Raw genomic sequence first — 26488 nt, 5'->3', positions numbered from 1 at the left:
CCCTGGTAATTAGAGACAGAATCTGTTGAAACAGATGCAACAGCCGGTAGTACTTGATTTAGCTAGTCGTCACAGTCTGGATCACGCTCTGTGTGAATTAATCAGAAATTAAATCTCCAATTCACAACACCTAAGAGACCATATCCTTCCTTCTCAGCCCATAACCTCCCATCCCACCCTCCTCCCCTCCCCTCCCCAACAGAAACACAGACAAATCAGAGGGAGCAGATTTGCATTTAAGTCAAAACACTATGTCAGGAATAGCAGGTGTTGTATTTGTCCTGTCTGATCTGAACAGGAAATAACAATGAACTGCTCATACTTTTGCAGAAAATGATATTCAACGCTAACAGATTTGAGTATTTTCTCTTGGGCAGATTATACAAACAATGTCTACATACTTCAACTTATCTATTTACATGGATATTGGAACAGATGTTTCAAACATACATTCTCAGTGCTGAAGATTACATTGCTCATTACTGCAATATTCTGAATTAAATGATGCACTTTTTGTGCTTTCCATTATTTATATGCATCAATGACAAAAAATATGTGTAAGACAGTATGGCATAATACATGTGGTATATGCACAGATCTGCACAGACTTTCATGAACCACACAGGACCTATGGTTGAGCCAAATCACTAAATAGCTAGCTCGTATACAAAAATTGCATTAAAAAACATACGTTTACAGTGACTGCATACAGCTACAGTTATCTGCCTTTTGAACGGATGAATAATTCATTGCATTTTCTGATCATGTGAGTCAATTCCCCAGCAACACAATACAAGTCGTGGCTGAAACTGAATTGAAGAGTCGAAGGTCGATCGAGCTAATCAGCTTGTAGAGTCCATGATGAAGGTCTCAAAGTCTGGGTTCAGGTCAGTCACCAGGGCATCCACAAAGTCCTCAATGGTGGGCTGTCTCTGCAGCATCCCTGTGTCACACAGATACACGGACAGGGATTGAGCATATTGCCCTTTAAAAAAGTTTTACATGTCACTGAAGTAAAACTCCTCCAATGAATAAAAGCAGAACTTTCAGTTAAATAAGATATAGCTCATGGCCTGTAGTGGATATCAGGTAACACGGAGCAAATTCATTAAATGCAAGAGTACATGGAGAAGTGTATTAATGTACCTTTAAAGTTGTCCTCAAGAGTAAACACTCCTAAGTTCTCATTTGTTGTTTCAACACTGCAACAGTACAAATGTCAAAATGTGTGATATTTTGAGGGGGGTAGAGTGTCTCTATACACATATAATCTCCTTGCTAGCCTGCTGCAGTATGTTTCTAACAGGCCATTCGGAGCAGCTCTGGGAATATGTGTCTGGTAGCTCATGCACGGAGCGCACACTCTCTTCACAATTCCGCTGCACTCTCGCTTTGAAGTCAGTTCATTTCCCCCTTGTGTTGCTGCCAATGTAAATAGGCACTCCCCTCTCTCCCTCCTTCCTGCATGGGTCACCTCCAACACACACACGCGCGCGCATGCGTGCGCAATAGACAGGCACTAAAAAGAAAATGTAGATACAATTTTTTAATCAAAATTCAGGAACAAAACACTTGCATTTATAACCACATGCAAAGGGTTCCAATAATAAAACACACACACCCATACACAGAGACTCATTCATGCATGCACCCCCCACCCCACACACACACACGCACACCCACACACACAGCAGGGAGTCCATCTCTGAGAAGTTAGCCTTCCTAAAACTGGCTGAGCAGTTGGAAAATGAGCCCTGAATCAGCTTGGTCCTGGCCTGCATTAAACTGGCTGCCTCCCACACTGGAGCCTTGCATGAGAAACAGACCAGGGTTCATCTTCCACTTTAGCCACGAATTAGAAGCAGGTTTCACGCTGCCTGCCCACACTCCCTCCCTCCCAACAACTAGATAGGGGTACAAACCAGAGCACAGTCACAAGACCTCTGAAACAAGGGTCTAAACCCACATGAAGGTGGTGGCTTTGAAGCACTCGTATGATATGAGTTTATTAAAAACTAGATCATGCTTGATGTTCTGCTTGTAAGCATTGTGGTTGGCTGATAGTGGCATTGGATAACATGTTCTTTGGTAGAAAAACATCCACAGAATTACCGAGAGCAGGTATTCCCAAATGTGATGCACATTTTTTTTAAAAATACTTACATGTTTTTTTTTAAAAATACATCCTTCACATTTTCAAACAGTCCATTTATATTTTCCAATGGGGCTACACATTTGGGTGAGGTTTTTTTCTCGCCCGAGTAGCCTCATTTCACTGCCAAAAATACAATTAAACCATCTAGTGTTCAGCGAGATAACAACACAATGTCAAATACAGGTAGCCTAGTCAAATAATTAACATCCAATCACATTAACCATTACTCTCTCGTAGGAATTCCACTAACGTATGTAGCCAAACGTAGCTGCTGCTCATGTTGGTATCTGTACTGATGACGTAAAAGCCATGACAGGGAGACATAGCGGAGTGGTAACGCGCGTTGCTCCCAATGCCACTTGGGTAAACTGCACCATCCACCGAGAGGCTCTTGCTGCCAAGGGAATGCCTGACAGCTTGAAAGATGTTTTGGACACTACAGTGAAAATGATTAACTTTGTTAAAGAAAGGCCCCTGAACTCGTGTATTTTCTGCACTAATGCAATGATATGAGCAGAGACCATGTAACGCTTCTACAACATACAGAAGTGCGCTGGTTATCAAGGGGCCAAGTACTGACATTTCTTTTAAATTGAAAGACGAGCTTAACGTTTTCTTCACTTACCATCATTTTCACTTGTCTGACTGCTTGCATGATGACGAGTTTCTCACACGACTGGCCTATCTGGGTGATGTTAATTCTCGCCTGAATGATCTGAATCTAGGATTACAGGGCACTCTGCAACTATATTCAATGTGCGGGACAAAATTGAGGCTATGATTAAGAGGTTGGAGGTCTTCTCTGTCTGCATTAACAAGGACAACACACAGGTCTTTCCATCATTGTATGATTTTTTTGTGTGTAAATGAATTCAAGCACACGGACAATGTCAATTGTGATATAGCGAAGCACCTGAGTGAGTTGGGAGCGCAATTACGCAGGTACTTTCCCGAAAGGGCTAACACAAACAAGTGGTTTTGTTATCCCTTTCATGTCCTGCCTCCAGTCCACATACCGATATCTGAACAAGAGAGCATCATCGAAATTGCAACAAGCGGTTCTGTGAAAATTGAATTCAAATCAGAAGCCACTGCCAGATTTTTGGATTGGGCTGCGCTCAGAATACTGTATCCTGCCTTGGCAAATCACGCTGTTAAGACTCGGATGCCCTTTGCAACCACGTACCTATGTGAGAGTGGATTCTTGGCCCTCACTAGCATGAAAACTAAATACAGGCACAGACTGTGTGTGGAAAATTATATAAGACTGAGCACACCCTTCTCATTAATGGTGAGTTATTCATAATTTTCGATGAACAAAAGGTTTTATATGTAAGATGGTTAAATAAAAGAGCAAAATTATTGATTATTATTATTATTTGTGCCTTGGTCCTTTGTCAGTTCCCATGAGCCAGGTTGTGACAACAACTCACACTCATTCTTATGTTTAATAAATGTATCGTATAGTGTGTGTGGCAGGCGTACAATGATGGCAAAAAACAACATTTGAGAGTGCACTGACACTGGTGCGAGAGGGGCTATGCAGCTGGAGGTTGAATGTTTGAAGGGATACAGGACTATAAAAAGTTTGGGAACCACTGACCTACAGGATGATACAGCAGTAGTACAATATTTGGCTAAACCTGCTATTTTCAATTGCAGAAATCTATGGACTATTCAAAGCTACATGTTTTTCTTTCCTCACAAAACTATGATATTATAGGGCAGTAATATAATATTGCATATATGAACCTTAGAGGGCTAACCACTAAATGCTATGCATGCACGGTTTACCTCAAATGGATTTTCACAAAAACATGACATCATTGGGCTGGGAATGGTGAGCTCATCTAAGTATCTCACCATAGATCTCACTCTGCAGTCACTGATCTGGATCCACAAGGCTGTCTGCAGCATCACTAGCACTTTCTCTAATGACAGCTATTTCCAGACACCTCTCCACAAGGGGATTTGCAGTGGGCTGGCCGGGAGCCTGCAGCCTGCCGTGCTGTAGGTTAGTGTGTTAAATAAGCATGGAGACTAATCTGCATAACCAGAGTCACAATGTGACAAAGGAGCAACCAGCAGGTAAACGCCAATAATGTATATAAACACCAGATTGCAAATGTATTGGCCAATGAGAGGCTTTGAAGCCACCGGTCGGTCATATTGTTACTCCTCAGAAGGAGTAGTCCTCCATAGGAATGAAATTCTACAGTATTTTAATTGTTTCAAGGACAAAATTACATATATTTTTTGTTTTAGTGGGGACAGTGACATTAACACTAATACACACATACACACACACGTTTGGACACACCTACTCATTCAAGGGTTTTTCTTAATTTGTACTATTTTCTACATTGAAGAATAATAGTGAAGGCATCAAAACGATGAAAAAACATGTAATAACCAAAATAATAGAAATATATACCAGAAAAATATATTATGTATTTGAGATTCTTCAAAGTAGCCACCAGCATTCTCTCAACCAGCTTCCAATAGTCGTGAAGGAGTTCCCACATATTTTTAAATATATTTTTTAATATATAATTTATTTATTTATTTCACCTTTATTTAACCAGGTAGGCTAGTTGAGAACAAGTTCTCATTTGCAACTGCGACCTGGTCAAGATAAAGCGTAGCAATTCGACACATACAACACAGAGTTAGTTACACATGGAATAAACAAAACATACAGTAGAACAAAATAAAACAAAAAGTCTATATACAGTGAGTGCAAATGAGGTAAGTTAAAGAAATAAATAGGCCATGGTGGCGAAGTAATTACCATATAGTAATTAAACAATGGAATGGTAGATCGGCAGAAGATGAATGTGCAGGTAGAGATCCTGGGGTGCAAAGGAGCAAAATAAATAAATAAAAACCAGTATGGGGATGTGGTAGGTAGATAGATGGGCTGTTTACAGATAGGCTATGTACAGGTGCAGTGATCTGTAAGCTGCTCTGACAGCTGGTGCTTAAAGCTAGTGAAGGAGATGTGAGTCTCCAGCTTCAGAGATTTTTGCAATTCGTTCCAGTCATGGGCAGCAGAGAACTGGAAGGAAAAACGACCAAAGGAGGAATTGGCTTTGGAGGTGACCAGGGAGGTATACCTGCTGGAGCGGGTGCTACGAGTGGGTGCTGCTATGGTGACCTGTGAGCTGAGATAAGGCGGGGCTTTACCTAGCAGAGTCTAGTAGATACCCTGTAGTCAGTGGGTTTGGCGACGAGTATGAAGCGAGGGCCAATCAACGAGAGCGTACAGGTCGCAATGGTGGGTAGTGTATGGGGCTTTGGTGACAAAACGGATGGCATCCAGACTGCATCCAGTTTGTTGAGTAGAGTGTTGGAGGCTATTTTATAGATGACATCACCGAAGTCGAGGATCGTTAGGATGGTCAGTTTTACGAGGGTATGTTTGGCAGCATGAGTGAAGGATGCTTTGTTGCGATATAGGAAGCAGATTCTAGATTTCATTTTGGATTGGAGATGCTTAATGTGAGTCTGAAAGGAGAGTTTACAGTCTAACCAGACACCCAGGTATTTGTAGTTGTCCACGTATTCTAAGTCAGAGCCGTCCATAGTGATGCTGGACGGGCGAGCAGGTGCGGGAAGTGATCGATTGAATAGTATGCATTTAGTTTTACTTGCGTTTAAGAGCAGTTGGAGGCCACGGAAGGAGAGTTGTATGGCATTGAAGCTCGTCTGGAAGTTAGTTAAACACAGTGTCCAAGGAGGGGCCAGAAGTATACAGAATGGTGTCGTCTGCGTAGAGGTGGATCAGAGAATCACCAGCAGCAAGAGCAACATCATTGATGTATACAGAAAAGAGAGTCGAAAGCCTTGGCCAGGTCGATGAATACGGCTGCACAGTAATGTCTCTTATCGATGGCGGTTATGATGTTGTTTAGAACCTTGAGTGTGGCTGAGGTGCACCCATGACCAGCTCTGAAACCAGATTGCATAGCGGAGAAGGTATGGTGGGATTCGAAATGGTCAGTGATCTGTTTGTTAACTTGGCTTTCGAAAATGTTAGAAAGACAGGGTTGGATAGATATAGGTCTGTAGCAGTTTGGGTCTAGAGTGTCACCCCCTTTGAAGAGGGGGATGACCGCGGCCGCTTTCCAATCTTTTGGAATCTCAGACGATACGAAAGAGAGGTTGAACAGGCTAGTAATAGAGGTTGCAACAATTTCGGCAGATCATTTTAGAAAGAGAGGGCCCAGATTGTCTTGCCCAGCTGATTTGTAGGGGTCCAGATTTTGCAGCTCTTTCAGAACATCAGCTATCTGGATTTGGGTAAAGGAGAAATGTTGGGGTTTTTGGCGGGTTGCTGTGGAGGGTGCCGGGCAGTTGACCGGGGCAGACAGGTCTGGAGTGAACCAAGGACTATATCTATTCCTAGTTCTACATTTTTTGAGAGGGGCATGCTTATTTAAGATGGTGAGGAAGGCACTTTTAAAGAACAGCTAGGCTTCATCTACTGATGGGATGAGGTCAATGTCATACCAGGAAACCCCCCTGCCAGGTTGATTAGAAAGGCCTGCTCGCAGAAGTGTTTCAGGGAGCGTTTGACAGTGATGAGGGGTGGTCATTTGGTCGCAGACCCATTACGGATGCAGGCAATGAAGCAGTGATTGCTGAGATCTTGATTGAAAACAGCAGAGGTGTATTTGGAGGGCGAATTAGTTAGGATGACATCTATGAGGGGGCCCGTGTAGGTTCATGGATAATTTGGCGTTGTACCTGGTAGGTTCATGGATAATTTGTGTGAGATTGAGGGCATCAAGCTTAGTTTGTAGGATGGCCGGGGTGTTAAGCATGTCCCAGTTTAGGTCACCTAGTAGCACAAGCTCAAAAGATAGATGGGGGGCAATCAATTCACATATGGTATCGAGGGCACATCTGGGGCAGAGGGAGGTCTATAGCAAGCGGCAACAGTGAGAGACTTGTTTCTGGAAAGGTGAATTTTTAGAAGTAAAAGCTCAAATTGTTTGGGTACAGACTTAGATAGCCTTCAGAGTTCTGTATTACTATCTTTGCAGTAGATTGCAACACCGCCCCCTTTGGCAGTTCTATCTTGGCGGAAAACGTTATAGTTAGCAATGGAGATTTCAGGGTTTTTGGTGGTTTTCCTAAGCCAGGATTCAGAAACAGCTAAGACATCTGGGTTGGCAGAGTGTGCTAAAGCAGTGAGTAAAACAAACTTGGGGAGTAGGCTTCTAATGTTAACATGCATGAAACCAAGGCTTTTACGTTTACAGAAGTCAACAAATGATAGCACCTTGGGGGTGGGAGTGGAGCTAGGCACTGCAGGACCTGGATTAACCTCCACATCACCAGAGGAACAGAGGAGAAATAGGATAAGGGTATGGCTAAAGACTATACGAACTGGCCGTCTAGCACGTTCAGAACAGAGAGTAATAGGAGCAGGTTTCTGGGCACAATAGCATAGATTCAAGGCATAGTGTACAGACAAAGGTAAGGTAGGATGTGAGTACATTGGAGGTAAACCTAGGCATTGAGTAATGAAGAGAGAGAGATAGTCTCTAGAGATGTTTAAACCAGGTGATGTCATTGCATATGTAGGAGGTGGAACAACATGGTTGGTTAAGGCACATTGAGCAGGGCTAGAGGCTCTACAGTTAAAATAAGACAGTAATCACTAACCAGAACAGTAATGGACAAGGCATATTGATATTAGAGAGAGGCATGCGTAGCCAAGTGAACATATGGGTCCAGTGAGTGGTTGGGCTGCTGGGGACACGGCGATTCAGACAGTTAGCAGGCTAACAAGCTAACAGTTAGTAGGCCGGGGTTAAACAAGCTAGCAGCTAGTAGACCGAGGCAAGCTAGCAGTTAGCAGGCCGGGTTAGCAAGCAAGCAGTTAGCATGGGCTAGCAGTTACAGACCGGGCAGGTAAGCTAGCAGTTAGCAGGCCGTCAGCTAGCAGTTAGCAGGCCGGGTTAGCAAGCATTCAGCAGAGGCTAGCAGTTAGCAAGCAAGCAGTTAGCAAGGGCTAGCAGTTAGCAGACCGGTCAGGCAAGCTAGCAGTTAGCAGACCGGGTTAGCAAGCAAGCAGATAGCAGGGGCTAGAAAGTTAGCCTTTGGGGTACGTCACGATGGGGGTAAGTCTGTTTTTGCCTCTTCGTGCGGTGACGTCGATAGACCAGTTGTGGAATTAGTAGGGTTTCAAGTAGCTCTCGGTAGCTAGCAGGCCTAGCTGGTTAGCATAATGGACCTTCAGCGGGCGTCGTGCCTGAGGGGCCTGTTGGAGTCCTCAGGCAGATTATGTCGGTATTCCGGCCGTAGGGGATCTGCGGGGTTCCATGCCCCGTACCGACTGTAGATGGGGTCCGGATATTGTAGCCCAGGAGTATACTTCGGTGGTAGCACAGGAGCGCTGGCCGGGCTAGCTTCAAGCTAATTGGTGCTTGCTCTGGGATGGAAACGCTAGCCAGGAGTAGTCATCCGGGATTGCGGTTAGCTAGTTGTGAAGATCCAGATGAAAATCAGTTTCCGGTAGGAATCCGGGGATAAAAATAACAGGTCCGTTATGCTTTGGTTAGAGTCACGTTGTTCGAACTGACGAGAGCTTTCCGAGCTGAAGGTTAGCTGATGACCACTGGCAATGGTTTGCTGACTGATAGCTGGTAGTTAGCTGGCTAGCTTCAGTTGATGCTGAGCACTTGCGGTCTAAGTCATCCCAAACCACCTCAATTGGGTTGAGGTCGGGTAATTGTGGAGGCCAGGTCATCTGCTGCAGCATTCCATTGCTCTCCTTGGTCAAATAGCCCTTACACAGCCTGGCGGTGTGTTGGGTCATTATTCTGTTGAAAAACATATGCTAGTCCCACTAAACGCAAACCAGATGGGATGGCGTATCGCTGCAGAATGCTGTGGTAGCCATGCTGGTGAAGTGTGTCTTGAATTCTAAAAGAAAATCACTGACAGTGTCAGAAGCAAAGCACCCCCTCACCATCACACCTTCTCCATGCTTCACAGTGGGAACCACACATGCGGAGATCATCCGTTCACCTACTCTGCGTCTAACAAAGACACGGTGGTTGGAACCAAAAATCTCACATTTGGACTCATCAGACCAAAAGGACAGATTTACACCAGTCTAATGCTCGTATTTCTTGGCCAAAGCAAGTCTCTTCTTATTGGTGTCCTTTAGTATTGGTTTCTTTGCAGCAATTCAACCATGAAGGCCTGATTCACGTAGTCTCCTCTGCACATTTGATGTTGAGATGTGTCTGTTACTTGACCTCCGTAAAGCATTTATTTGGGCTGCAATCTGAGGCTCAGTGAACTCTAATGAACTTATTTTCTGCAGCAGAAGTAACATTCATCAAAGCGCTTGATGGTTTTTGTGACTGCACTTGAAAAAAACATTCAAAGTTCTTTTAATGTTCCACATTGACTGAGCCTCATGTCTTAAAGTAATGGTGGATTTTTGTTTCTCTTTGCTTATTTGAGCTGTTCTTGCCATAATATGGACTTTTTTTTTACCAAATAGGGTTACCTTCTGTATAGCACCCCTACCTTGTCACAACACAACTGATTGGCTCAAATCATTAAGGAAAGAAATTCCACAAATGTACTTTTAACAAGGCAGACCTGTTAATTGAAATGCATTCCATGTGACTACCTCATGAAGCTGGATGAGAACATACAAGAAATTAAGAAAAACCCTGGAATGAGTAGGTGTGTCTAAAATGATTCTTCATGCCACGAGAGGTACTGGATCCTGGCAAATGGTTCTGGAACTAAACAGTCCAAAACAGAGGTGCCGGATCCTGTTGGAAAACATAAGTGAAACCATAGCAGTAGAATAATCATTCTTGTTTACACAAAAAGAGACAACCCTGTCAAAGGCCTGTAAGCTATGTTCTGCTCCTGCCCAGTCTGGCAACAGAGAATGATGGATTTGTCAAATGAGTCATATTGCCTTTAGATATTGGCATTCTCCATTCACAATGGCACTGCTCTGAGGTATGAGGCTATGCCCATTACATGTCATTATATATGCCAATAATGTTAACCAAAGTGGCTAGTAAATAAAAGTATTTCCAAAATCAAATTACAACAAGGTGGGGCTTTTATTATTTTAAACAAACACCAAGATTTAACTCTAAACTGGGTTAGGTAAACAGGCTATTAGGTTACGTTTAACCAAGATGTCCCTTGATGAAGGTTATTGCACAACCTGCTTAAAAGGCTCCCAAGACACTCCAAAATGACCACTGTGCGCTGAGGAGGACTTTAACTTCTTGGTGACAGGGGGCAGTATTTTTACGTCCGGATGAAATGCATGCCCAAATTCAACTGCCTGCTACACATCCCCAGAAGATAAGATATGCATATTATTAGTAGATTTGGATAGAAAACACTCTGAAGTTTCTAAAACTGTCTGAATCATGTCTGTGAGTATAACATAACTTATTTAGCAGGCGAAACCCCGAGGACAAACCATTCAGATTGTTTTTTTGAGGTCACTTTTAAATGGGCTTTCATTGGGAATCCAGATTTCTTGCAGTTCCTATCACTTCTACTGGATGTCAACAGTCTTTAGAAATTGGTTGGGGTTTATCCTTTGTGTAATGAAGAAGTACGGTCATCTTGAATGAGGGACACTTGAAGTGTACTGTTAGATAGAGGCGCGTGACCAGAAAGCTAGCTACAGTTTGTTTTCCTCCTGTATTGAACACAGATCATCCCATCTTCAATGTCATCGATTATTTACGTAAAAAAATTAACTAAAGTTGTATTACAAAAGTAGTTTGAAATGTTTTGGCAGAGTTTACAGGTAACTTTTGAGATATTTTGTAGTCACATTGCGCAAGTTGGAACCGGTGTTTTTCTGGATCAAACGCACCAAATAAATTAGCATTTTGGATATATATCAACAGAATTAATCGAACAAAATGACCATTTGTGATGTTTATGGGACATATTGGAGTGCCAACAAAAGAAGCTTGTCAAAGGTAGGACATGAATTATATTTTTACTTCTGCGTTTTGTGTCGCGCCAGCAGGGTTGAAATATGCTTTTCTCTCTTTGTTTTACGGAGGTGCTATCCTCAGATAATAGCATCGTTTGCTTTTGCCGAAAATACTTTTTGAAATCTGATGTTGGCTGGATTCACAACAAGTGTAGCTTTAATTTGCTATCTTGCATGTGTGATTTCATGAAAGTTAGATTTTTATAGTAATTAATTTGAATAGTGTCCCACATATCCCAGGGGTTAAAGCACACCGGACTCATACATCAATGGGTCTATATGGCATTAAATGTATAATCCATTAGTTCTGTATTCTGAAAAGGAGCAATTTGCTGGGACAGCAGAAGTATTATGTTTCAAAGGTCTTTTATCCATGGAAAGAACAATTACTTGTCAGTCTGAGCTTTCTACAGAAGAAAATGTTACAGTAGTCCAGCTGAGAGGCTATATGCACGATTTGTTGTACAGTGAACTTTTGCTGAACAGTTGCGTAACTAACCTGTGGTTAAAATACAGGTACATACGGAAGAACTAAAAGGTCCATTAAAAACATAAAAAATACTGAAATAAAGGCTGCATTTAGGTAGTATGTGCAGTGCAGCACTATTTAATTACATTACAGAGGGTGGTGATGTGTATCTCTGTGACTGGCTAACAGCAGAGTAACAAAAGGGTAATGAGGACTCAGGGGGATGGACGGAAGGGAAACGGACTCCGTCTCAGAAGCTGCCTGCATCAAAGTGCAAGGCTGAGCCACATTTGTTGATCAGAAATTAATCCCACTACTTCTAGAGTGCTGCTCTGCTGTGTCATCTGGTGCTGGGGCAGCCCAGCCTGGCCACACCTTGGGGTTTAGGCTTGTCCCAGACTGACTGACTGACTGACTGACTGCAGAGGATTAGAGCAGAGACAGACATTAGGAACTGCCTTGGCATCGCTGAGATAGTGTTTTTTTATGTGTTGAAGTTATTGTTGCATGTTTTAATGTCACTTTCACCAGTAGAAAGTAATTGATCACTATTATATATACCATATTGCCCCTCCTACTCAATAATATAATGCTGATCTCTTTGAACAAACAGGGTTGAGCAACAATCATTCTCATAATCATACAGTTCATAACAGATTTCTGGTTTCTCTTTACGTTTTGATCATAACCATTTGAAACATGTCAAGGTGTTTATGTAATTACCTCTTTCTAACCTGGCGGCAAACTATCTTCTTATTGCCACTATAATTATGTCTTTGAAGTTAAGGAAGCCCGTTCTTTCTTGAAACAGCTTTTAAAAACAGTATAAAAAATAAAAAAAACATGACAAGAGTGATGACAAACATTGCAAAGAGCAGTTTGGAGGAGGATGTCTAACTATTTGAGGAGGAAAATACATTTAGAGCCTTGATTGAACTTCTGATAAGTATTGATGTAGTCATTGTAAGTTAACTGACACATTTACAACTCTACATCACAGCATAGTGTATTCCACATCCGTAACTATACATTTACAGCAAGAAGTGGAATGTGACTAAACATTAAACCCTCCTAAGTTCATAAGGACTCAATCATACTGTACTATGGTGATTAAAGACTCATACTACGCATACAGGGAACCTCTGATTAAACCAGACGGAGATAAATGAGTAGCAGACTAGAACCAAGGCCAATAGAATCAGGCTTAGAAGGTTTATTAACTTCAGAACAGGGTCATTATATCCACACCTGATTAGGCCAACTGGGCCAGGCTGAGCTGAGAGGCCAGGTCCTGGGACCTGCTCCATTGCTTACGTATCTCCATTGTCCCATGTGCCCCTCCTGATCCGTGGTGGGCAGAGGAGGCTATGGGAAACAGCAGGCCCATGAAAGCCCCCTCTGTGGTGGCCTGGGCCCAAGAACAGAGGGCTTCAGTCAGCATGGGCCGTCAGTCGATCACCTTTCACGCTCTCTGCTGCCATTTAATCCCGGGGCTACTTTTCACCACATGCTGGCTGCCTGGGAAACGTCCAGGCGCAGCACGGAGCGGGCAGAGAGCCACCCAGATAAAGAGACCAGGCCAGCCTCTGAGCAACCTCTTTGGGCAACCTGCCCCTTCACCTTTCAACCAAGATCCTCCACCCCCAGACCCATACTACAGGGAACAGCAGGGAAACAGACCACTTTAGCTGCAAGCTTCTTTAACAGGGTTCAGTTTGCTCAGTGTTGGTTTATGTAAGTGTTTCTAAAATGATATTGCCTTGAGGCTGTGCAGATACAAAAATCTTCATAGTAAACATGTCACTTCCAATGACTAATTATTTTACTCACTCAAAATGTTCCCCGATCTTTAGCTAGTTTCTCAAAACCATAGGCTTGAACAGACACATGTAAACAAACCTTACTTTATTACAGTAATTGAAGTGGTCATGATGATATAGTAAATCATGTAGACAAGATGATTCAGCCACAAGAGCATTAGTGAGGTCGGGCACTGGTGTTGGGCAATTACACCTGGCTCGCAGTAGGCGTTCCAATTCATCCCAAAGGTGTTCAATAGGGTTGAGGTCAGGGCAATGTGCAGGCCAGTCAAGTTGTTCCACACAGAATATTTAGAATGTCATTGTAAGCTGTTGCGTTAATTTCCCTTCACTGGAACTAAGGGGCCTAGCCCGAAGCATGAACAACAGCCCCAGACCATTATTCCTCCTTCACCAAACTTTACAGTTGGCACTATGCATTGGGCCAGGTAGCATTCTCCTGGCATCGACCAAACCCAGATTCATCTATCGAAGTGCCAGATGGTGAAGCATGATTCATCACTCCAGAGAATGCGTTACCACTGCTCCAGAGTCCAATGGCGGCGAGCGTTACACCACTCCAGCCGCTGCTTTGCATCGTGCATGGTGATCTTAGGCTTGTGTGCGGCTGCTCGGCCATGGAAACCCATTTCATGAAGTTCCCGACGAACAGTTATGTGCTGACGTTGCTTCCAGAGGCAGTTTGGAACACGGTAGTTAGTGTTGCAAACGAGGACAAAAGATGTTTATGCGCTACAGCACTCATCGGTCCAATTCGGTGAGCTTATGTGGCCTACCACTTCGCAGCTGAGCCGTTGTTGCTTCTAGACGTTTCCACTTCACAACAACAGCACTTACCGTTGACCGGGGCAGCTCAAGCAGGGCAGAATTTTGCCAAACTGACTTGTTGGAAAGGTGGCCTCCTATGACGGTGCCGTTGAAAATCACTGAGCTCTTCAGTACATGCCATTCTACTGCTAATGGTTGTCTATGGAGATTGCATGGCTGTGTGATTGATTGTATACCCCCTTCAGGATTGGGTGTGACTGAAATAGCCGAATCCACTAATTTGAAGGGGTGTCCACATGGTCCTTCTGTAGCTCAGTTGGTAGAGCATGGCGCTTGTAACGCCAGGGTAGTGGGTTCGATCCCCGGGACCACCCATACGTAGAATGTATGCACACATGACTGTAAGTCGCTTTGGATAAAAGCGTCTGCTAAATGGCATATATTATTATTATTATATAGTGCATCTTAAAAGTTAATTAAAGTGACAGGACTGTTTCGCTAGCCCAGACTGGAAGCATTGAGGAGTTTACCACATCAGTCACCTATTTCATTAATAACAGCATTAACGACGTCACCCCCACAGTGACTGTATGTACATATCCCAACAGGAAGCCATGGTTTACATACATGAGACATCCATACTGAGCTAAAGGCCAGAGCTGCCACTTTCAAAGAGTGGGACACTAATCCGGACGCTTAAGATATCCCGCTATGCCAGGGGTGGGCCTGATTGGTGTCATAACTTTTCCCCAGCCCTAGCTAACACACCTGATTCCAATAATCACCGAATCATGATCTTCAGTTTAGAATGCAATTGGATTAATCAGCTGTGTTTGCTAGGAAAGGAGAAAAAGTGTGAAACCAATCGGGTCCTCGAGGACTGGAGTTGCCCACCCCTGCGCTACGCCCTCCGACAAACAATCAAAGCATCAATAGAGGACTAAGCCTACTACACTGGCTCTGACGGTCGTCAGATGTGACAGGGCTGACAAGCAATCACGAATTACAAAGGGAAACCCAGCCGTGAACTACCCAGGTACACAAGCCTATCAGACGAGCTAAATGCCTTCTATGCTCGCATCGAGGTTAGCAACACTGAACCATGCATGAGAGCACCGGACGACTTTGTGATCAAGCTCTTGGTAGCCAATGTGAGTAAACAGGTTAACATTCAGAAGGCTGCAGGGCCAGACGCATACTCAGAGCATGCGCTGACCAGCTGGCAAGTGTCTTAACTGACATTTTCAACCTCTCCCTAACCCAATCTGTAATACCTACATGTTTCAAGCAGACCGCCATATTCCCTGTGCCCAAGAACGACAAGGTAACATGTCTAAATGACTACCGCCCAGTAACACTCACATCTGTAGCCATGAACGCACCAACAGATCAGACGACGCAAACTTTATTGCACTCCACACATTTCCCACCTGGACAAAAGAACACATACAGTTGAAGTCTACATACACCTTAACCAAATACATTTAAACTCAGTTTTCCACAATTCCTGACATTTAATCCTAGTAAAAATTCCATGTCTTAGGTCAGTTAGGATCACCACTTTATTTTAAGAATGTGAAATATCAGAATAATAGTAGAGAGAATGATGAAAGAAATAAAAGCTGAAATAAATCACATTCCCAGTGGATCAGAAATTCACATACACTCATTTAGTATTTGGTAGCATTGCCTTTAAATTGTTTAGCTTGGGTCAAACGTTTTGGGTAGCCTTCCACAAGCTTCCCAAAATAGGTTTGGAGAATTATGGCCCATTCCTCCTGACAGAGCTGGTGTAACTGAGTCAGGTTTGTAGGCCTCCTTGCTCGCACACGCCTTTTCAGTTCTGCCCACAAATCTTCTATAGGATTGAGGTCAGGGCTTTGTGATGGCCACTCCAATACCTTGACTTTGTTGTCCTTAAGCCATTTTGCCACAACATTGGAAGTATGCTTGGGGTCATTGTCCATTTGGAAGACCCATTTGCGACCAAGCTTTAACTTGCTGACTGATGTCTTGAGGTGTTGCTTCAATATATCCACATAATTGTCCTACCTCATGATGCCATCTATTTTGTGAAGTGCACCAATCCCTCCTGCAGCAAAGCACCCCCACATCATGATGTTGCCACCCCCATGCTTCACGGTTGGGATGTGGTTCTTCGGCTTGCAAGTCTCCCCCCTTTTCCTCCAAACATAACAATGGCCATTATGGCCAAACAGTTCTAATTTTGTTTCATCAGACCAGAGGACATTTCTCCAAAAAGTACGATCTTTGTCCCTATGTGCAGTTGCAAACCGTAGTCTGGCTTTTTCATGGTGGTTTTGGAGCAGTGGCTTCTTCCTTGATAAGCGGCCTTTCAGGTTATGTCGAGATAGGACTCGTTTTACTGTGGATATAGAAACTTTTGTACCCGTTTCCTCCAGAATCTTCACAAGGTCCTTTGCTGTTGTTCTGGGATCGATTTGCACTTTTCGCACCAAAGTACATCCATCTCTAGGAGACAGAATGTGTCTCCTTCCTGAGAGGTATGACGGCTGAGTGGTCCCATGGTGTTTATACTTGCATACTATTGTTTGTACAGATGAACGTGGTACCTTCAGGCATTTGAAAATTGCTCCCAAGGATGAACCAGACTTGTGAAGGTCTACAATTTTTTTATCTGAGGACTTGGATGATTTTCCAAGCTGTTTAACTTCTTCAAGATAGAGGGCACTCTTTTAATTTTTGGATAAAAAAACGTTCCCGTTTTAAACAAGATATTTTGTCAAGAAAAGATGCTCGACTATGCATGTAATTGAAAGCTTTGGAAAGAAAAAAACTCTGACGTTTCCAAAACTGCAAAGATATTATCTGTGAGTGCCCCAGAACTAATGCTACAGGCGAAACCAAGATGAAATTTCATACAGGAAATGGTCCAGATTTTGAATGCCCTGTGTTCCAATGTCTTCTTATATGGCTGTGAATGCGCCAGGAATGAGCCTGCACTTTCTTTCGTTTCCCCAAGGTGTCTGCAGCATTGTGACGTATTTGTAGGCATATCATTGGAAGATTGACCATAAGAGACTACATTTACCAGGTGTCCGCCCGGTGTCCTCCGTCGAAATTATTGCGGAATCTCCAGGTCCATGCGTGTTCCATTTTCTTCAGAGGATAAACCAAACTGCCACAAATTATTTATCATCGATAGATATGTGAAAAACACCTTGAGGATTGATTCTAAACTAAGTTTGCCATGTTTCTGTCGATATTATGGAGTTAATTTGGAAAAAAAGTTTGCGTTGTAATGACTTAATTTTCGTTTTTTGTCTTACCCAAACGTGATGGACAAAACAGAGCGATTTGTCCTACACAAATAATCTTTTTGGAAAAACTGAACATTCGCTATCTAACTGAGAGTCTCCTCATTGAAAACATCTGAAGTTCTTCAAAGGTAAATGATTTTATTTCAATGCTTTTCTTGTTTTTGTGAAAATGTTGCATGCTGAATGCTAGGCTTAATGCTATGCTAGGCTATCAATACTCTTACACATATGCTTGTTTAGCTATGGTTCAAAAGCATGTTTTGAAAATCTGAGATGACAGTGTTGTTAACAAAAGGCTAAGCTTGAGAGCAAATATATTTATTTAATTTAATTTGCGATTTTCATGAATAGTTAACTTTGCGTTATGGTAATGAGCTTGAGGCTATAAATAGGATCCCGGATACGGGATTGCTCGTCAAAACAGGTTAAAGGCACAGTCAACTTAGAGTAACTTCTGACCCGCTGGAATTGTGATACAGTGAATTATAAGTGCAAAAATCTCTAAACAATTGCAGGAAAAAATATTCATGTCATGCACAAAGTAGATGTCCTAACCAACTTGCCAACTATAGTTTGTAACAAGAAATTTGTGGAGTGGTTGAAAAAAAAGTTTTAATGACTCCAACCTAAGTGTATGTAAACTTCCGACTTCAACTGTATGTGAGAATGCTGTTCATTGACTACAGTTTAGCGATCAACACCATAGTACCCACTAAGCTCTTCCAACTGGATCCTGGACTTCCCAATGGGCCGCCCCCAGGTGGTGAGAGAAGGCAACAACACATTCGCCATGCTGATCTTTAACACAGGGGGCCCTCAGGGGTGCGTGCTTAGTTCCCTCCTGTACTCCCTGTTTACCGGCGACTGCTTAGGTCGTGCACGACTCCAACACCATCTTAAGTTCGTTAACAACACAACGGTGGTAGGCCTGATCACTGACAACAATGTGACAGCCTATAGGGAGGAGGTCAGATACGCGGGAGTTTGGTGGCCGGACAACAACCTTTCCCTGAACGTTAGCAAGACAAAAGGAGCTGACTGTGGAAAGGGAGGGCCAAACACGCACCCATTCATATCAATGGGGCTGTAGCGGAGCGGATCAAGAGCTTTAAGTTCCTTGGTGTCCACATCACTATGGACCTAACATGGTCCAAACATACCAACACAGTCGTGAAGAGGGCAGGACAATGCCTTTTCACTCTCAAGAGGCTGAAAAGATACCGAAGCGGTACCGGAACGTCAAGTCTGGGACATAAGGGCTCCTGAACAGGTTCTACCCCCAAGCAGTAAGATTGCTTAACAGTTAATCAAATGGCTACTCTTGACTATTTTCATTGACACCCTTTTTATTTGCACTGACTCTCTTGCACCGGCTCTATGTACACTCACTGGACTCTACCCAGACACTCACACATACTACACTGACACTCCAACACACACACACGCATGCATATTGACGCTACACACACCCTCACATTTTAAAATGTTCACATACACTGTGACTACTCTGTTATCTATCCTGATTGCCTAGTCACTTTTACCCCTACCTACATGTATATATTACATCAATTACCTCAACTACCTCATACCCCTGCACATTGACTCAGTACCGGTACTCCTTGAAAAAAATGGCGCCGGAGAAGAAGGCTGACGTTTTACATGTCCCCAACCGATTGTGTTTTTTGTTCGTTTATTTGCGTTGTTTGTAACTTATTTGTACATAATGTTGCCGCTACCATCTCTTATGACCGAAAATAACTTCTGGACATCAGGACTGCAATTACTTACCACGGACTGGCAGAATATTTCAGCCCGAAGCGAATTATATACTGCTTTCTTGAGAACAGGCCAAGATCCCCGTGATTTGCATGAAGATGAGGCTGAGAAAAAGGGGCCAGAGGGTGGGCTGCCTTCTGAGAATTCGTAAGCGATCAAATTCTAATTATTTTTGTACCTTTATTTAACTAGGCAAGTCAGTTAAGAACAAATTCTTATTTTCAATGACAGCCTAGGAAAAGTGGGTTAACTGCCTTGTTCAGGGGCAGAAGACAGATTTTTCACCTGGTCAGCTCTGGAATTCGACCTTGCAACCTTTCGGTTACTCGTCCAACGTTCTAAACCCCCACTTCCTTCCATTCTGCTAGCAAACGTGCAATCTTTGGAAAATAAAATCGATGACCTACGCGGAAGATTAAACTACCAACAGGACATTCAAAACGGTAATATCTTATGCTTCACGGAGTCTTGGCTGAACAACGACACTATCAAATACAACTGGCTGGTTATACGCTGTACTGGCAGGATAGAACAGTGGCGTCTGGTAAGACAAGGGGCGTCGGACTACGTATTTCTGTAAATAACAGCTGGTGCACGAAATCTAAGGAAGTCTCGAGCTATTGCTCGCCTGATAGAGTATCTCATGATAAGCTGTAGACCACACTATCTACCTTTGTAGCTGTTTACATACCACCACAGGCTGAGGCTGGCACTAAGACAGCACTGAATGAGCTCTATTCTGCCATAAGCAAATAAGAAAACACTCACCCAGAGGCGGCGCTCCTAGCAGGCGGGGACTCTAATGCAAGGAAACTTAAATATTTTACCAAATTTCTATCAGCATGTTAAATGTGCAACCAGAGGGGGGGAAAAAAACACTGGACCACCTTTACTCCTCACAAAGAGACAAATACAAAGCTCTCCCTTGCCCTCCATTTGGCAAATCTGACCATAATTCTAGCCTCCTGATTACTGCTTACAAGCAAAAATTCAAGCAGGAAGCACCAGTGACTAGATCAATAAAAAGTGGTCAAATCAAGCAGATGCTAAGCTACAGGACTGTTTTGCTACCACAGACTGGAATATGTTCCGGGATTCTTCCGATGGCATTGAGGAGTACACCATCTCAGTCATTGGCTTCGTCAATAAGTCCATCGATAACGTCGTCCCCACAGTGACTGTACATACATACCCCAACCAGAAGCCATGGATCACAGGCAACATCCGCACTAAAGCCAAAGGCTAGAGCTGCTGCTTTCAAGGAACAGGACTCTAACTCGGAAGCTTATAAGAAATCCCACTATGCCCGCCGACGAACCATCAAACAGGCAAAGCGTCAATACAGGACTAATCTCTAATCGTACTACACCGGCTCTGACGCTTGTTGGATATGGCAGGGCTTGTAAACCATTACAGACTACAAAGGGAAGTACAGCCGAGATCTGCCCAGTGACAAAAGCCTACCAAACGAGCTAATCTACTTCTATGCTCACTTCGAGGCTAATAACACTGAAACATGCATGAGAGCACCAGCTGTTCCGGAAGACTGTGTGATCACGTTCTCCGCAGTCTATGTGAGTAAGACCTTTAAACATGTCAACATTTACAAGGCTGCAGGGTCAGTTGGATAACCAGGACTTGTACTGCCAGCATGTGCTGACCAACTGGCAAGTGTCTTCACTGACATTTTCAACCTCTCCCTGTCCGAGTCTATAATACCAACATGTTTTAAGCAGACCACCATAGTGTCTGTGCCCAAGAACACTAAGGTAACCTGCCTAAATGACTACGGACCCATAGCACTCACATCTGTAGCCATGAAGTGATTTGAAGGGCTGGTCATGGCTCACATCAACACCATTAATCCCAGACACCCTATACCCACTCCAATTTGCATACCGCCCAAACAGATCCACAATCTCGATTGCACTGCACACTGCCATTTCCCACCTGGACAAAAGGAACACTTATGTGAGAATGCTATTAATTGACTACAGCACAGCAATCAACACCATAGCGCCCTCAAAGCTCATCAATAAGCTAAGGACCCTAGACTAAACACCTCCCTCTGCAACTGGATCTTAGACTTCCTGATGGGCCGCCCCCAGATAGTAAGGGTAGGTAATAACACATCCGCCACGCTGATCCTCAACACAGGGGCCCCTCAGGGTTGGTGCTCAGTCCCTTCCTGAACTCTCTGTTCACTCATGACTGCACGGCCAGGCACGACTCCAAAACCATTATTACGTTTGCATCACTTGCAAAAGCGAGAGGGGTAGCAATCCTGATAAGGAAAAACATTCCTTTTGTTTACTCATCCTCGATTTCAAATCCTAATGGTCGGTATATTATTGTGGCTGGTACACTGAATTCGAAACCAGTAACCTTGGTCAATTTATATGGACCCAACTTTGATGATCCATTATTTTTTCAAAGGGTATTTAAGGACATACCAAATATCTCGGATACAAGTGTTATTGTTGGAGGGGACTTTAACTGTACGTTAGATCCTCTTTTAGATAAACAACTATCAAGGTCACTTCAACAATCAAATGCCAGTGTTTGTCTAAATACATTGATGACAAACCTTAACATTGTCGATATTTGGAGACTGACGCACCCAACAGACAGGGATTATTCTTTCTTTTCATCAGTTCATAAATCATATTCCAGAATTGACTATTTTTTGTTGGACTCCAAACTAATTTCAGCAGCTGAGTCAGTTACCTATCACCCTATTCTAATTACGGACCACTCTCCTCAGTCCATGGTGCTGAAACTCGACAATATGTCGACAGGTCGGCGACCGTGGCGCTTAGACGCATACCTGCTGAAAGATGAGGCTTTTTGTCAGTATTTGAAGGAGCAGATCGCCTTTTTCCTCTGAACTAACGACACGGGGGATGTTGACAACTCCACCCTTTGGGAATCTCTAAAGGCTGTGATTAGAGGTTACATTATTTCTTATACATCAGAGAGGATGAAACGCGTCAATACTAGGCTGAGAGAAATTGAAAGAGTTAGGGGAACAGGAAAACGTTTTTAGGGCGAATTCCTCGTATACAGTCCTTGAGAAGATCAAAGTTAAAAATATGAATACAATACCATCCTTTCGAAATGGGTGGGCTCTTTACTTGATAGAACGCAACAAAGTTATTTTGAACTGGGTGACAAACCACCAATTATTAGCAAGACAGCTAAGGCATGTACAGGCATCTAGAGCTATTCACAAAAAAAGACAAGAAGAGTAAAATAGTAACAGATCCGTAGGATATTAATAAATGCTTTGCACAGTTTTACTCAGAGCTATACCAATCAAAATACGATGCTACTGATCCACAATTATGACCCAAATCTGGTGGGCTACTGCTGGCTCTTTCTAGTTCCACCAGGTTATCAAGGATCACCTAGAGCAGACATACCTAGTCTCTTCTGAACACAATTCATTGAAATATAGTTAAGTTGGTTGACACCTTCCTTCCTAGTCTAATGGACACTAAAAAAGTACATCAGGGGGCCTCCTGAGTGGTGCAGGGGTCTAAGGCACATCACTACAGGTTCGATCCCAGGCTGTGTCACAACCGGCCGTGACCGGGGGTCCCATAGAGCGGCGCACAATTGGCCCAGCATCATCCGGGTTAGGGGAGGGTTTGGCCGGGGGGCTTTACTTGGCTCATCAAGCTCTAGCGACTCCTTGTGGCGGGCCGGGCACCTGCAGGCTGACTCAGTCGTCAGTTTAACCTTGAGTGTAGGGGGCAGTATTTTGATGTTTGGATGAAAAACGTACCCAAATGAAACTGCCTATTTCTCAGGCCCAGAATCTAGAATATGCATATAATTGTCAGATTAGGATAGAAAACACTCCAAAGTTTCCAAAATTGTCTGAGTATAACAGAACTGATATTGCAGGCAGAAACCTGAGGAAAATCCAACCTGGAAGTACCTAAGAGAAACAAATCTCCCTGTTCCATTGCATGCCTATCCTCAATTTAAAGGGATATCAACCAGATTCCTTTCCCTATGGCTTCCACATGGTGTGAACAGCCTTTAGACATAGATTCGGGCTTTTATTTTGAAAAATTAGTGAGAAAGATCACATCGCGTCATTGAATGCCTGGGTGCCAGCAGCATTTTGCATGCGCCAACAGAGTGGAGCAGACATTTTCTTTCTCTCTCCTATTGAAGAAGCTACAGTCCGGTTGAAATATTATCGATATATTGTAAAAACAGGATTGATTATAAAAAACCTTTGACATGTTTCTATGAACTTTACGGATACTATTTGGAATTTGTGTCTGCCCCGTCGTGACTGCTCGAGCCTGTGGATTTCTGAACATAACGCGCCAACCAAATGGAGGTATTTTGGATATAAAAAATAATCTTTATGGAACAAAAGGAACATTTATTGTGTAACTGGGAGTGCAAACATCTGAAGATCATCAAAGGTAAGCGATTAATTTTATTTATTTTCTGACTTGTGTGACTAATCTACTTTGCTGCTAGCTGTTTGCAATGTTTTGTCTGCTGAGAGAGATGTCCTAACATAAACGCTTGGTATGCTTCCGCCGAAAAGCTTTTTTGAAATCTGACATGCCAGGTGGATTAACAACAAGCTAAGCTGTTAACAACAAGCTAAGCTCATGAAAATTAAATATTTTTAGTCATTTTATTTGAATTTGGCGCTCTGCAATTCAGTGGATGTTGACGAAAATGATCCCGCTAAAGGGATGGGTGCATCAAGAAGTTAACGGTGTTTCCTCCAACACATTGGTGCAGCTGGCTTCCGGGTTAAGCAAGCGGGTGTTAAGAAGCGCGGTTTGGCAGGTCATGTTTCGGAGGACGTATGACTCGACCGTTGTCTCTCCCGAGCCAGTTGTGGAGTTGCAGTGATAAGACAAGATCGTAATTGGATGGCAATTGGATATCACGAAATTGGTGAAAAGCAGGGGTAAAATTTCAATAAAACACTCTTTAATTATTATTATTTTTTTTATATTCCCTCAAATGAGCAAATTTGAGGTCTTGTGAGCGGAAACATGTACGTTGTGACAACCTTTTGCAACTTCCGGGGCACGTTTACAGTGAACACTGAGGCTGTACCTTTACAATTTTAAACAGTAGCCAGTTGGCTATTTGACCATAATGCAGGCCTACCAACAAAATCAATGGAGCAAATCCCATATTATTTTCACATGGAAAAAGCTTTTGATTTCTATTATATAGCTGTGGTGTTCAATGCAGGCCAACATTGCACAAATCAGTTTTTTCCCCATCTACGTAACACTGCAAAAATCAGAAACTTTCTGTCCAAAAATGATGCAGAAAAATTAATCCATGCTTTTGTCACTTCTAGGTTAGACTACTGCAATGCTCTACTTTCCGGCTACCTGGATAAAGCACTAAATTAACTTCAGTTAGTGCTAAATACGGCTGCTAGAATCCTGACTAGAACCAAATAATTTGATAATATTACTCCAGTGCTAGCCTCCCTACACTGGCTTCCTGTCAAGGCAAGGGCTGATTTCAAGGTTTTACTGCTAACCTACAAAGCATTACATGGGCTTGCTCCTACCTATCTCTCTGATTTGGTCCTGCCGTACATTCCTACACGCTACGGTCACAAGACGCAGGCCTCCTAATTGTCCCTAGAATTTCTAAGGAAACAGCTGGAGGCAGGGCTTTCTCCTATAGAGCTCCATTTTTATGGAATGGTCTGCCTACCCATGTCAGAGACGCAAACTCGGTCTCAACCTTTAAGTCTTTACTGAAGACTCATCTCTTCAGTGGGTCATATGATTAAGTGTAGTCTGGCCCAGGAGTGGGAAGGTGAACGGAAAGGCTCTGGAGCAACGAACCGCCCTTGCTGTCTCTGCCTGGCCAGTTCCCTTCTTTCCACTGGGATTCTCTGCCTCTAACCCTATTACAGGGGCTGAGTCACTGGCTTACTGGGGCTCTTTCATACCGTCCCTAGGAGGGGTGCGTCACTTGAGTGGGTTGAGTCACTGATGTGATCTTCCTGTCTGGGTTGGCGCCCCCCCATGGGTTGTGCCGTGGCGGAGATCTTTGTGGGCTATACTCGGCCTTGTCTCAAAATGGTAAGTTGGTGGTTGAAGATATCCCTCTCGTGGTGTGGGGGCTGTGCTTTGGCAAAGTGGGTGGGGTTATATCCTTCCTGTTTGGCCCTGTCCGGGGGTGTCCCCGGATGGGGCCACAGTGTCTCCTGACCCCTCCTGTCTCAGCCTCCAGTATTTATGCTGCAGTAGTGACGCTAGGGTCAGTTTGTTATATCTGGAGTACTTATCCTGTCCTATTCGGTGTCCTGTGTGAATTTAACTCTTTCTTTCTCCCTCTCGGAGGACCTGAGCCCTAGAACCATGCCTCAGGACTACCTGACATGATGACTCCTTGCTGTCCCCAGTCCACCTGGCTGTGCTGCTACTCCAGTTTCAACTGTTCTGCCTTATTATTATTGGACCATGCTGGTCATTTATGAACATTTGAACATCTTGGCCATGTTCTGTTATAATCTCCACCCGCCACAGCCAGAAGAGGACTGGCCACCCCACATAGCCTGGTTCCTCTCTAGGTTAATTCCTAGGTTTTGGCCATTCTAGGGTTTTTCCTAGCCACCGTGCTTCTACACCTGCATTGCTTGCTGTTTGGGGTTTTAGGCTGGGTTTCTGTACAGCACTTTGAGATATCAGCTGATGTACGAAGGGCTATATAAATCAATTTGATTTGATTTGCACAAGACTTTAAATAACATTTTTACATTATGAAGGGCCAGACATTAATTTATGATTTTTTACTTAGTCTGTAACACCATGGGCCAAATAGGTGACTGTAAACTGCTAAGGTGTTTTATGATGCAAGAAACCACTTTGCGGCATTCCTGGAGGAGGTGCTCGGCCACACAAGTGCGCAGCTTAGAGAGCACATTGGTCAAGACCGTGACATACCTTCCACCATGAGCATGGGCTCCTTCCCTCCCCCATGGGTAAGCATCTCCCTACGGTAGCGCTCTCCCATGTCCCTGGGGGAGAGAGAGGAAAGATAAGATTACAGTCACATACATTCTCCTCCAGCAGCTCCTCTTCCCTACCCTGAGCAAAGTCTCAGCTCTCCCCTCACAGGGCTGATGATAGGAAACAGAGGTTCGACAACCACACGTGGAACATAAACAATGTC

General features: G+C 43.5%; 1 protein-coding gene across 3 annotated transcripts in view; it reads right to left on the bottom strand.

Moving 5' to 3' along the window:
- Positions 1-215: 215 nt before the first annotated feature.
- LOC118397502 (mitochondrial intermediate peptidase-like) overlaps positions 216-26488 on the bottom strand; it is a 44064-nt gene continuing 17791 nt past the window's right edge. Inside the window, exons 18-19 of one of the 3 annotated variants that reach the window (XM_035792344.2) lie at positions 26260-26333; positions 216-943 (exon numbers count right to left, since the gene is read on the bottom strand). In XM_035792344.2, the coding sequence (XP_035648237.1) occupies positions 843-943; positions 26260-26333 (175 nt within the window). In that variant the 3' untranslated portion in view covers positions 216-842. The other 2 variants (XM_052467744.1, XM_035792343.2) reach the window with 2 other exon arrangements.

This window comes from Oncorhynchus keta, chromosome 18 (assembly GCF_023373465.1).
Source record: "Oncorhynchus keta strain PuntledgeMale-10-30-2019 chromosome 18, Oket_V2, whole genome shotgun sequence".
In the NCBI taxonomy this organism is placed as follows: domain Eukaryota; kingdom Metazoa; phylum Chordata; class Actinopteri; order Salmoniformes; family Salmonidae; genus Oncorhynchus; species Oncorhynchus keta.
This window is presented reverse-complemented; position numbering and strand designations above follow the sequence as displayed.